Here is a 13,301-nt window from a genome sequence, read left to right on the forward strand (position 1 = left end):
GGCAGAACATCTAAAGATCCCAAAGGAAAAAATAAGGTAAGGCAGCAGAGGGGTAGTTCTGCATGTCAAGTAAATGTCCCAAAATCCCAGAGAAAGAAAGCAGACTTTGCAGCTTTGTAGCAAGAGAGGATGAAACTGTACATTTTAAGCCTAAGCAGCTTCATGAAGCTTCCTGACAGCCTTTCATTGCCCCCCTGTAGTTTACATGACTGATATTTGTTATCTGGAATAAAACAAAAACCCCTTCAAAAAAACAAGTCATTTGAATACCAACTGTATTATCCATCTTTCAGAGGATTAATGATAAAAAATCTGAAGTACTGTTAATCTGGTTCATCTGGTTCATCAGCATTACCTTGCAGCACAAATATATGGGCATTTCTGCATGGAGGGATAAAATGCGAGTGGCTTCCTGTTGGCAAATGCGGGATGGTAAATTTTGCATTTGCAGACCTCCTCATGGGGAGACCCCTCCCGCGTTTTCCCTCTGCCCCGTCGAGAGGCTTTTTGCCTCCAGATGAGACTGCAAGGGAAAACAAGGCAAACTTCTTCCTCTGCTCCTTGGCTTGTCAATCACAGCAAGCCACCAATCACAGCACAGTAGTTCTCTCATGGACTGAATCTTTCTTCTACCCCCCCAGCTCCAAAATTATTTTTTTATTTTAAAAAAGGCACTTCCGCATTGCTATGCAGTAATGCCACAACACAGATACATCTTTAATAAAATCTACACTGCCCCATTTCTATGGAGAAATGCCAGAATGAGAGAATGAGGTGGCTGGATGGAGTCACTGAAGCAGTTGTTGCGAGCTTAAATGGACTCTGGGGAATGGTAGAGGACAGGAAGGCCTGGAGGATCATTGTCCATGGGGTTGCGATGGGCTGGACATGACTTCACACCTAACAACAACAACAACAACAAGGCTTAAAAACAAGCTGCTCAGACCCCCTGTAGGATCAGAAGATCACCCACCCTCCACCCTCCTTCCAAGCTTATTTCCCACCTCCAAAAAATGCAAGCGGGACTGTTTTTGCCTGTCCCAGTTGTGAGAAGGCTGAACTGAAGCCCCAAAAGACATTTAGTGCTAATGGGAAGCTTAAAAACAAAGCTCATACATAGCTGAATGATTGGGAGAATACTGCACGATCACCCCCCCCCTCCCAGCTCATTTCCCACCTCCAAAAAAAGAAATGGACCGTGGACTCTTGAAAGAAGATTTTATTTCACCTTGGAAAATACAGGATTGCGGTCCCACTGCAACACGGACTGTGCCATTTTAAAAAAGAAAAAAATACTTAAAACAGGAAATGGAGAGGGGAAGGTGGGAGCAAGAGCAGGACAAAGCTGCCCCAATTATAGTGCATTTTCCCCTCCATACAGTCTTTTCCCTGGGGGCTCACTGGTGGTTTGCACATTTTAGGGTGGTAAATCTACTTTCTTGGATTTATCGCATCACGCTTTAAAATGGTGAAATCGCGAGCTGCCTACTGGACAGCCTTGGGATGTTGACGATGTCATGTGGAGGAGCCTGAATATGCTGCCAACTTTACTTTTATGGACCTTTGATACTAATAGACCCAAATTGAATAAAGCTTTTTGCCATCTCCAGCTTGGAAATTTCTTTCTGCTTAGCCAACTTTCAGAGGCTGCCCAGCTACATTTTGCACATGCAGAAATGCCCTATGTGTTCATTTTGTATAGAAACAGGAAGACCATGATATCTTGGCTCCAACAGTCAACAACAAACTTTAATCCACAGTTTAAAACATTTTAGCTAATTCAATACTAATCTAAATCGATTGATGATACAATTCTAAGCCATTCTGTACTGATAAACCAGATAAGCAACTCCCCCCAGAAGTTGTATTTTCTTCCCAGTTGAGGCTGAAATCATTTATCCATTTCCAGCATTCAATGATCCCTTTGAAACCTGCCTCCACTTCACTTAGTGCCCAGTATAATCTCTGTTATTTAATCATTTCCTGCTTGAAATATCACCACAACACTTCAGATATTATAGGAGAAAGCACTCTTATACTGTCCTGTGGCTAAACTTCGATATAATGTCATAATGATTCAAACACAGTTGCTGATAGTCTGGGAGTAGGTAATTGTTCCCCCTTTACTGCTTTGGCTGCCCATATGCTTCACTTCTGTCGCCTTTAGCCCTCCCTTTCTGCATTAACGTGAAGAGCTCGTGCTTTTAAAACTATGTTTCTGTCTTTCGCACTTTTGCATCAACAGCATGACAGGGGCTTGAAGCTGAGTAATAATAAATTTAATTTTAGTGATTAATATGTAATCTTTGTAACTCATCACATGCAATCTCCTGTCATAGTTTAACATTTGTATAGTTACACCATTGTTGAGAAGGCATTCCAAATTAATCTTTTTGTGCTGTAATTTGAAGTGGCATAATAGGGGAACGTTTGCCTATCCGATATTATCTCACCGGAGGGATGTTTGCCAGTGGACTCTTCACTGCAATGTTTGGACTTGGCTATTTCTATAATATACACAACTTGTGGTTCTACATTGCAGCTCAGGTAGGTACATCTATATTTTCCCTTGTCTTCTTTTATTCTCAAATGCATATAGCATAAGAACTATCTTGGTGTAACAGAAAAAAAAAACTATTTAGTGAGTATTCTGTTTTCAGTAGTTACAAACTAGGTGCCTGTAGCTGATGACTGTCTCTAATTGTCAGAACTCATTACTCAAAGATATGCTGCTGTGTTGACCTTGCCCCCTCTGTCTAATAGAAGCATTTTCCTGTTTTTCTCTTCCTTTTTGACTGAGCAGCCCCTTTATCTATTTTCTTCTGAAAATCTAGAGCTGCCCCATTCTGTCATGTTATTGTATTTTTTCTAGCCCAGGAACTAGAGGGAAGAGGCAAGATCACCCTCTTTAATTTCAACTTCTAAAATGGCGCACAGAAGTGTTTATAACATTAAAAAATGAGCAAAATACTTTATTCAATGTAGAGGAGGAAAAGTCAGGTGATATTAGGGGTAAAATGTTTCAGATGAATCACATATAACTCTAAGGTAACTTAATTTAGTCACAAACTCCAGTTACTATATTTTCAACAACTGAGAATTTAAAAGTGATATAGACCTGAGGAGATGGTAGGAGCCAGAACTGATTTGATGCACTGTGTTTGTATGCTATTTTTGAAAGATGTGTTTATTATTAGTGTTTTTATTGTTATTATTATTAAACTAGTAAATAAGCCCGCTGCAGTCAAAATGCAGCGGGCGCTAGCAGGGCGCGCCATGAGGGCGGCGGGGCTGTGCGGGCCTGCTTAGCAAGGCCGGGGTTGTCCTGTCGTCCAGGCGCGTACCTGTTTTGTTGGCAGCAGGCTGGATTTGCCGCGGGTGGTGTCGCACGAGCTGGGCGATGTCCCTGTGGCGGCGGCTTGGCTTCTGTGGTGGCGGGTGCTGACTGGCGGGGGGGGGGGAAGTGTTGGTGGCAGCGTCAGGCCACCGGCCAGGGAGCACCCAGCAGCCGCGCTACGCATCAGGCCGCCGGCAAAGGAGCAACTGCAAGCCGCGCTGCGCAGTTGCTCAGGGCTGGGAATCGGGGTCGATTGGTCCCTCCAATTGTCTGTCTAGAGGAAGGGTCCAATCCAGACCCTTCCTCATCCCGGACACATCCCGCCCCAGAACCCCTTACCGTTTTATTTAGTCCACGGCGCGGTGGCGGTGTTAAGATTTCTTACCTGCCACTCCCACAAGGCTCATGGCGGGTTACAAAAGTGCATAAAGCCTCATAGTAAACCCCTAAAACTATCTCTTAAAAGCACAAAAAAAAATACAATCACAGTAAGGTAAAAAAGTATAATATATGCCAGATGCAGTGGACTATACCCAGTCCACTAATAAAACTTCCTAGGGGGAGGAAGAGGTGGGGACAATGGCACTCAATCGCCGTCCTGCTGTCCTAAGGGGGGGAGGGTCCTAGCGCTCCTGTAGCACACCGGCGTCAACCATAGACCTGGCAGAAGAGATCTGTCTTGCAGGCTCTGCGGAATTCTGAAAGCTCCTGCAGGTCCCGTAGCTCTTCTGGGAGCTCGTTCCACCAGGTAGGGGCCAGGACCAAAAGGCTCTGGCCCTGGTTGAGGCCAGACATGCTTCCCGGAGGCCTGGGAGTAATTATTTAAAGTAATAAAAATTAATTTTGGTGACAAACTTAACTGTGAAGATGCTTTTTAATATTGGCTTGTGGTACAATATAGGATGATATGATTGGAATACTAATATCTGAGTGGAACACTATATTTCTTATACTATATGTGTTTAAGTGGAATAATATATATCAATATAATTACTTGATATTGCAGATTGCGAATGGGTTGGTGCAAACTACTGGCTGGCCTAGTGTAGTTACCTGCATTGGCAATTGGTTTGGGAAAGGAAGGTAAACTTATTATATCTGTTTGCTAGGGGAGGGGAGGTTTTTGTTCAAAATGCTGAGTTACGGTGTTATATTTATATAAGTTTGGTATAATGGTTAAGAGTGTCATACTAGGAGACCTGGGTTCAAATCCCCACTTGAGCTATGGAAGCTTTCTGGGTGACCTTGGACCAGTCATATTCTGCCAGCATAACTGACCTCACAGTTGTGAGGATAAAATGGAGAACAATGTAAGCCACATTGAGTCGCCATGGGGAAGAAAGGCAAGGCACAAATTACGGTAATTAAATAAATAAATGCTTTATAATTCTAAACAGCTTTATCAGCCTGACCAGTAATATGTACGCATAACTACTTTTGCTTTTCTGCACAACTTTACACTTACATGTTTTTCTTTAGAGTCCTAGCATAGTAAAATATTTCAGGTTCCTAAGTGAAAAACAGTAATATAATGAGATTTCTTAAATGCAAGCATATACCCAATCTTTTATTCTTCCATTTGGTTGCTGATGGAATGTGGGAAGTGTCTTGAGTAAAGACTTCTAATCTATTACTTAATTTCCCTGGTTTACATACAGATATAGCTAGACATTCATACTGCACAGTTTGTACAGGCCATGTGCCAGTTCCTGTCAGTTTGACTTTGTTGGGGACCAACAAAATTTGGAAGTACCCTTAATTTCTGCATTGGAGCAAGTGATATTGCTACAATGGTACGCTAGAATCCCTCAATTAGATATGCTTAGCTGTACCATAATTTTAAAAGTATTTCAATAATGTCTTTTTTAAGGTTGTTAATGTCTATGAAAAGGTTAATACAAACCTGTTTTCTTTCATTATAGGAGAGGCTTGATAATGGGATTATGGAACTCACATACTTCAGTGGGAAATATTTTGGGATCCTTAGTAGCTGGCTACTGGGTATCTACCTGCTGGGGTTTGTCTTTTGTAGTACCTGGCATTATAATATCTATAATGGGGATAGTCTGCTACCTGTTTCTTATTGAACGTAAGTGTCTATACTGAAATGCATATATGCAAATCTGAGTGTATTTTCTAGGCTTTTCGGCATGTACAGCTTAATTCCAATTATTACTGAATTGGAGTCAGTATGGCTTTACTTTGAATGCTGTGCATGCACTCTGCAACTTTCTTTTTTCCAGTTTTACTCCTAGAAATCATGGAGTATGTACTCTGCATATCAATGAAGAAAAACAAATTGTGTCACTGTGCATATTTGTTTTTTTGTTTTTGTTTTGCCATATAGTTGGCCTTTCCTTATTGACCAGTTTTGCACTGGGCACATTTTAATATATATATAAATAGAGATTTCTCAGGCTGCATTTACTGTCAGGTAGCCATCGTATCTGGATGTTTGGTGGTTCTCCCTCTTTCATCACTTTATAAGCTCCAATACCTCCTCTCCCTCCCCCTTCCTGAATGAGGCAATGAGAAATGCTGGGAGGTCAAAACAGCTGCAGGCTGCCCTCTGCTCCCTCCAGCTTTCTGTTGGGAAAGAGAAGGGGGAGAGAGAAAAATGAAGGAATCAGAGGGCAGCTTGCAACTGTTTCAGCTTCCAAGCATTTCTCAGCATTTCACTCTATGAGGCAATGTTGGGGAAAATGGGAGAGAGAAAGCTGGAGGAATCACATAAAAGGTTTATCCAGCATGCAAACATTAAAAATGAATTCCTATATTGCTAGACTTAACCCATGCTTGTAAAAAAAAAAAAAAGACAACTTTAAATGCCTAAGCAGTACTGGAGTTTATACATAGATGAAGTGGGGAAGAGATCAGGTGCAGAGTGGGAGGAAGGGCCTCATTGATTAGCAAGGTGGCAGCTTGCCAATGAAGACACAACTCACTTTTTTGGCATAAACATGGCCACAGCCCTTTATTGAATGCCTCCCCTAGAAGGGTGGGTTGGCTTGGCATGAATGGGGGCCTGACCCCTCAGCTGTCCGGCTGCTTAACCCGAGGGTCCATAGATGGCCATGGCCTGCTTCATCCCAGCCAGGAGAGCAAGCCCTCATCATCTGGATCCCTCACCAGGAAGCGACCATATCGGGACCCACGAGGCGTTCACCTCACTTTGGTGCCCCTAGATCGCTTGGCTATGAGCCCCTGGCCTCCAAGCCAGGTAGGCCATGCTCGTATCTCTGCCGACCTTGTTCAGGAGATCCCCACATCCCAAGGGCTTCCAGTGCACAGACTGGAACCCTTCCAACAAGTCTCTGTCATGCCAGTTTGGTGTAGTGGTTAGGATTGCCGACTTCTAATCTGGCGAGCCAGGTTCAATTCTGCACTCCCCCACATGAAGCCAGCTGGGTGACCTTAGGCTTGCCATGGCACTGATAAAACTGTTCTGACTGAGCAGTGATATCAAGGCTTTCTCAGCCTCACCCACCTCACAGGGTGTCTGTTGTGTGGAGAGGAAAGGGAAGGCGACTGTAAGATGCTTTGAGCCTCCTTCAGATAGAGGAAAGCAGCATATAAAAACCAACTCTTCTTCTTCTTCTAAACTGCAGCTGTGACGAGAAACCAACAAAACCCTAAGCAACACATACATAACAACAAGGAGGGAGGGAGGGAGGGAGGGAGGGAGGGAAACTGCTCTGGCTGTGACCCAGGTCAGGAGGACACAGGTTGGGCTGTGTGGTGCCTTAACAAAGGCACCAGCGCACTGTTCCCCCCCCCATGCACGCTGTTGAGCAGCATGCCCACGCTCACTTGCGTCCTCCTTGGCCCGCCCCCCGCCACATCAACAGCGACCACAGTGAGTCCTGGCCACTAAATATGGGTGGTGGAGGAGTGGCCTCCAAAAGGTGAGAAAAGGGTAAAGGGAAACTGTATTGGAATCATTCTGTTTTTTAATTGTTTTTCACTTGGAAGTGAAGCAAGGGAAAAACTGCCAATAACCACTCTCTGAAAATGGGGGGAAACAGTGAACAGAAAGCAAATGAGGCCTGAAGGGGGGGATCCATGCAGAATGAAAACGAAAACTTGATGTACATGTGGAGTGAAATGCAGAACAAAAAACAACCCAATGGGAATTCACAGTGAAAGTGAAGGAAAATACTAGTACATAATAGGCTTCCATTAGAAGATTATTGTTTCAGAAATACTGTTTATTCTAGCCTTTACCTTTGTTGCTGTATGATTTCTGTGCTGTGTAAAACAACTGCCTGAGTTTACTAAAAGTCCAGGAGACTCAGGACCATTCCGCACAACTTAAATGTAGCCAAAGTCTTACCTTTTGTAAATGCTATTAATTTAATGTTCTGCATGATGTTGTAAACAAACCGCAAAACTCCCGCCAAACTCCAGCAACAATCGGAATTTTATAGCGCTTAGGGGGAAATCCAGAAAAATGGATTCCCCCTGAAAAACCCGCTACACTTCTGAGCACAAGCCACAGCACATCAGCAAAAGACATGTGCGTTCTCAAAATAGCAGTAGAAAGAATGTCCCTTCCTAGCTCTCACCCCCGAGCTTCCGGAGAAGCAATCGCCATTTTTTCCCCTTTAAACCGGCAAAAGCAATGAATAAGCGAGGCTTCTTTGGCTGAAGTTCCTCGACAGAAGTGCTTTACAGTAAAGCAAAGCCCCCTTCTGCAATTGTCTTTAAAGTTTCTGAGCACAATACAGCCCCCTGTTCAACACTGCCTGTAATTTCGGTCAGAACTTGCACCCATGGGTGTGGGGGTTTACTTGAAGAGTGTTTAAACGATTAAGCGCCAGCTCCTACGCCAATGAAAACAGTCTTTCTGAGACATTGAATGAACAAATATTCATTGCTACTGGTGTTTTGGGTTTTTAAAAAACAGTTTTTAAAGGGAGCAGGGCTCTTCGGGAGCATGAACACAACAGTTCATTGGCTGTTATGTTTGATTGACGGCCAGGGATGCGAAGAAGTGCGGAAAAATATTGCCTGCTTTGTTGCGATTCCAGTAAGACCGGAAACCTGTGGGGAATGAATAGTCCGCTACTGGGCCTTCAATATTCCACTAGAATTGAAGATGTGCGGAATGATGAAATTCCTCTATTAAATATAGCGTTTCTTCAAACTGCAAACATTTAGCAACATTTGTCATTGTGCGGAATGGCCCTCAGCATTTGAACAAGAGAGGGGATGTGCAGGTATGGGGAGGGGAACTGGAGCAGGGGAGTGGGCACACAATTCCAATCTCCATGTGTACTTCCTGGTTTGATTGTAGAAACTGAAACAAGACTATGGGTTACTAGTTTGATATGAAGTTAAATATAACATCAAAAAGAAGCAAAGCTATTTGTAAAAAAAGTATGTATTTTGGTTACTATGTGTTTGCAGTATTTTGGAAAACAAATCTGCATTTCTAATAGCCTTATTTTCTGCTGCTTTATTTCAGATCCAAAGGATATAAACTGCGCATGTACATCAACAAATGTAAATAAGCATAATTTACTGTTATAAATATATTATCTTTGGGTTATATTTTGTAACACTGATTTAAAGTTGTACCTTTTGGAGAGAGTGAAAGAGGAATTTGAACATATCTCCCGGTCAAAACAGAAGAGGGCATTGACTGAAATCTCAGGGCCGTAAATACTCCCCTAAGCTTGCTCATATTTATATTAACCAGATACAGGGCTCTGCTATGATCCTTTTTAAGGGTCTTAAACCACGGCACATACCTGGACTGCACGATTAAAGATCTGTCAATTTTTGCATCCTGGAGGAAAACCCACTCTCTTAGGTCTTTATTATTTCCTTGTTATGCTAGTAAATCATCTGGGACAGTGTAACTTGAAATAATACCATCTATGAAGGCAGAAAGCGGCCATTTAACTTTTATAGCAGAATTAAAGCACTGATGGCTAAACGAATCTGTAGTAGACCTTGTATTTTTCTTCCACCATTTTGGCAGGACTAGATAAGCATGGGTCCTAAAAGAGGGAAGTCCAAGCTCTGCCTTCATCAAAGTGGATGGGGCACCCTTGGGAAGAGTTAAGAGATGTCTCATAAAGGTGTTCTGAATGGATTCTAAGCCACTTAGCGCCTGCTTTTTCCTACGGCAAACTTCGATGCCATACAGTAAGCTGGGGATGATTTTATTTGTAAACAATTTGATAGGTGGGTCTATGGGGTGTCCTCCCCTTTGTACGGTAAAATCTCATGATTGCCCCCAAGGTCTTTATTGCTGAGTCTTTTAGGGATGCTATGTGGGCATTCCATGACAGGATCTCAGAGAATGTAACACCTAAGTACTTAAATGATTTACATTGCTTGATTTGGGTGCCCTGTATGCGCCAAGTTAATTGGTTTCCTTTTAAAGACAATGACTTGGGTTTTGGTAGTTAATGATTAGCGCTTCCTCCCTACAGTAATCGTCCAATATGTCCGGCAGCCTACTTAGTCCGACTGGTCAGAGAGAAAAGGGCCATATCATCTGCATACAGCAAGATGGAGATTTTCTGCTGGCCTATACAGGGTGCCACAAATGCATTAATAAATTAAAAAGCAAAGGAGCTAGGGCACATCCTTGCTTGACTCCTTTTCTGATTGGGATATCCTTTGTTAGAGACCCTGTTGTTCCTACTTTAATTTTTGCCAATGTGTCAGTATGTAAAAACTACAAAAGACACTTATCCAGATTTGTCCTGTTCAGTTTCTGCCAAAGCCTCTCCTTATCGATTGAGTCAAATTCCTCTTTCACAACATCTCTGGATCTACAGGAACTCAGTAGTTTAAGATCTTCTGCACTATCTATTGGAATGTCTACTGTACACAGATCCAAGGAGGAAATTTCTAAATAAATTATTCCAGGACATTTTCTTCAGCTCATGATAAATTAATGTATTTACTTTCTGCTATGGATCCATTTGTGACACAAAGGGCTGCCACCTTTGCATTGGGTGCAAGAAAGTTTTGAGCTGGCCTTGTGGCGAATCCTGTGGGCTTTCTAAATACCTAATGAGCAGAATTTGGGCTTAATGTAAATTTTTACTCTGTTTAGTAGTTAACTGTGATAGATCTGTGTTTGTTTTGAACAATTTAATTGTGTGTCAATCTTGCAATGGCCTATGGCCTAGTGCAATAAAGTTTGACTCGACTTTACGTTTGGAGAGGGTGGAGGAAAAACTTGTTTCAATGCAAGAACAGGAAAAGTATCTCCTTTCATTATGAAGAGGAGTTCTGTGCAACTTTAAAATTAGACGTGCTGCTTGGTGAACATTGATTTGTTATAACAAAGGTGGTATATCTTTTAAAGATTTCTAGAGTTCAAAAAGATATTTATCTTTTAATGTTTCCAGCACTTTCAAGATGGTCTTCTTGAAGCCATATTCTGTGAATGATCTCCATTAATAGTCTTTCTCCGGTGCAAGGCACCTGTTCTGTTGAAAGAGCCACCTTCCACCCAAGGAAGGCTCCTGCACTGAGGAAAGATTCCCTGTGCTGGAGGATCAGATTCACAGGATCAGCCAACATTTATTCATAAATCCCACTATTTTTAAAATAAATTACTCCCAAGTTAGATATTTTTGCTTATTTGTGTCTTTCAGAGTTCAAAAAGTTACATGAATGGATCAAATAGATTCAAAATTCAGAAACCAAAATTAAGCACTAAAGAAACAAGCAAATCTCAGGTAATGCAAAATTATTTTCAAATTTAGATTTTCTAGATATTCTATATGAAAGCAAGTTACAGAGAATAATTACAGTTTGCAAAGGATATTTGCTTTAACCTTGAAGCCAGTTTTGCTCTTAGTTGTGTGGTTCTATAAACAAATATAAGTAGCTCCAAAGACGTTTTTTTCAGAACCATAAATAGCATTCAGCTCCAGCTAGCATACTGAAATCAACATTCTTGTTCTTCCAGTACATAAAAGTATGTTAATTGCCTGGTTCATACAGATATGCATCTTTTGACCTTTACTGAATTCATTGGCATTTTTTGCAGGATCCAGAGATGCAATGTCTACTTTTAGACAACGAAAACTGTGTAAAGCCATTCAATTATAACAATGGATTCTGTGGTTATGAAAATGGACAGTCAGCTATAAGCTTTATTGGGGCTTTACGAATACCTGTGAGTATGTATGTTATCAAACACAATTTGTGATTTGACGAGCACTCCAATCCACTTTGTTGAAAAATATATTAATAATAATAGTGTATACTCATCTTCCTCGAGAGATACTCCTCCTTTTGCTAACACTGTCCTGTTTAATTCAAAATACAAATATATTTACTTTTGGCATGTGACCTAAGCACTGCTCTTAAAGTGTCAAAGGAAAAAAATCATGAGGCATGAAATTTAATAGGCCAGTTACACAATATCATGGCACTGTAGTTCAATCTAGTAAATTTAGAATACAAGCCAATATAGCACATACTGCCAACTGATGTTGCAGTATAGCACATACTGCCAACAGCACATATATTACAGTGCTGCTTGACCTGCCCAGAAGCCCAGAGAGCCATCTTGGTGTAGTGGTTAGGAGCGCGGACTTCTAATCTGGTGAGCTGGATTTGATTCCCCATTCTCCCACATGCAGCCAACCGTTGTGGGGAGAGGAAAGGGAAGGTGACTGTGAGCCACTTTGAGACTCCTTTGGATAGAGAAAAGCAGCATATAAGGCCAACTCTTCTTCTTCAAACCAAGAGGTTATGAGCAGGAACCAGCACTGGATAACTGGCCAGCTACCATGCTGAGTACCATCCCTAGGCAGACACATAGCTACTTATGTTTTCGTCTTAATCTGCAAAGAATCAGTGTGATCATATGAGGTGCTTGGCCCAATAAAAAAATGAGCATCTAAAGGGAAGTGAGTTCTCAGACACCTTGTTTGCAAAATCCAATCATCCACATTACAGAAAACAAAGCATTATCCAAGTCTTAAATTTATTTTCTTTTTCTTTTTTTTACAATTTTTTCTCTCTCTTTTTAGGGGGTTGTAGAATTCTCTTTGTGTCTGTTATTTGCAAAATTGGTCAGCTATACCTTTCTTTTCTGGCTTCCACTGTATATCACAAATGTAGGTAGGTATCTTTTTGGTGGAAGAATCATGAAATATTTTAAAATAATATTTGAGAAATGATGTTAGAAGATATTTATGAGCAGACTGCTGAGGGTAAACCCATTGGGTTTTTTTGTAGATTATCGATTTTTCTATTTTACATAGTAGGTTTTGCCAAGCTTTTAAGAATGATTTTTTTGGTTAGCCTATCCTGTAGCTCCTTAATTTTGAATTAGTAGCCTAATGGGAAATTGTGATTAATTTATTTTGGAACTATTACAAGGTTCCAGAGAGGAAATCTACTTGTGTGTTAAAAGTACTGTGATTTAAAGAGAAGCAAGTAAGTTTATAGAACTATTTCTGCATCACAAAATATGACATAATACAAGAACATTGTAGTCTTGAATATCTGGCAAAAGGGAACTTGAGTAACAGCTCAGTATATTTACAAGGTAATCACTTGCATTCATTAATGTTACTGTTTGAGGGAGGGGTTTATATCATATTGCATATCTGTTCAATGTGCTCTTTTGGGGGGCTTGTTTCACCACATTTTAAAAGACCTGATTTTTTTTCTTTCTGTCATCGGCAGATAACCTTAATGCAAAAGAAGCAGGTGATCTTTCCACGCTATTTGATGTTGGAGGAATCTTTGGTGAGCTTGAATATTACTTTAGTGCCTACACATACATAGATTCCATGTTTTTTTAATTTTATATTCTGGTGGAGATCTCCTCTGCTGAGTTATCCCAGTCTAAATCTACTGAAATCAATGGACTTAGAGTGGAGTGCCTGTAAACAGGATTGCACAAAACCCCACTCTCCTCAGGCTCCACTACCAACATTTCCAGGTATTTCCCAATTTAGAGCTGGCCGCTCTACTT

At 41.3% G+C, this 13,301-nt stretch overlaps 1 protein-coding gene across 5 annotated transcripts in view; it reads left to right on the forward strand.

Moving 5' to 3' along the window:
• Positions 1-13,301, forward strand: part of SLC37A1 (solute carrier family 37 member 1) — a 46,490-nt gene that overhangs the window by 22,036 nt on the left and 11,153 nt on the right. For all 5 annotated transcript variants that reach the window (XR_013231955.1, XM_077342786.1, XM_077342787.1 and 2 more), the window contains exons 6-13: positions 2,412-2,547; positions 4,344-4,420; positions 5,260-5,426; positions 8,805-8,842; positions 10,960-11,043; positions 11,358-11,486; positions 12,349-12,439; positions 13,010-13,072. Coding sequence is in view for 4 of the 5 variants with exons in the window: in XM_077342786.1 (XP_077198901.1) it covers positions 2,412-2,547; positions 4,344-4,420; positions 5,260-5,426; positions 8,805-8,842; positions 10,960-11,043; positions 11,358-11,486; positions 12,349-12,439; positions 13,010-13,072 (785 nt within the window). In the remaining variant the exon portion in view is untranslated. The remainder of the gene's footprint in view (positions 1-2,411; positions 2,548-4,343; positions 4,421-5,259; positions 5,427-8,804; positions 8,843-10,959; positions 11,044-11,357; positions 11,487-12,348; positions 12,440-13,009; positions 13,073-13,301) is intronic.

The sequence above is a fragment of the Paroedura picta genome, chromosome 6, assembly GCF_049243985.1.
Source record: "Paroedura picta isolate Pp20150507F chromosome 6, Ppicta_v3.0, whole genome shotgun sequence".
NCBI classification, from domain to species: domain Eukaryota; kingdom Metazoa; phylum Chordata; class Lepidosauria; order Squamata; family Gekkonidae; genus Paroedura; species Paroedura picta.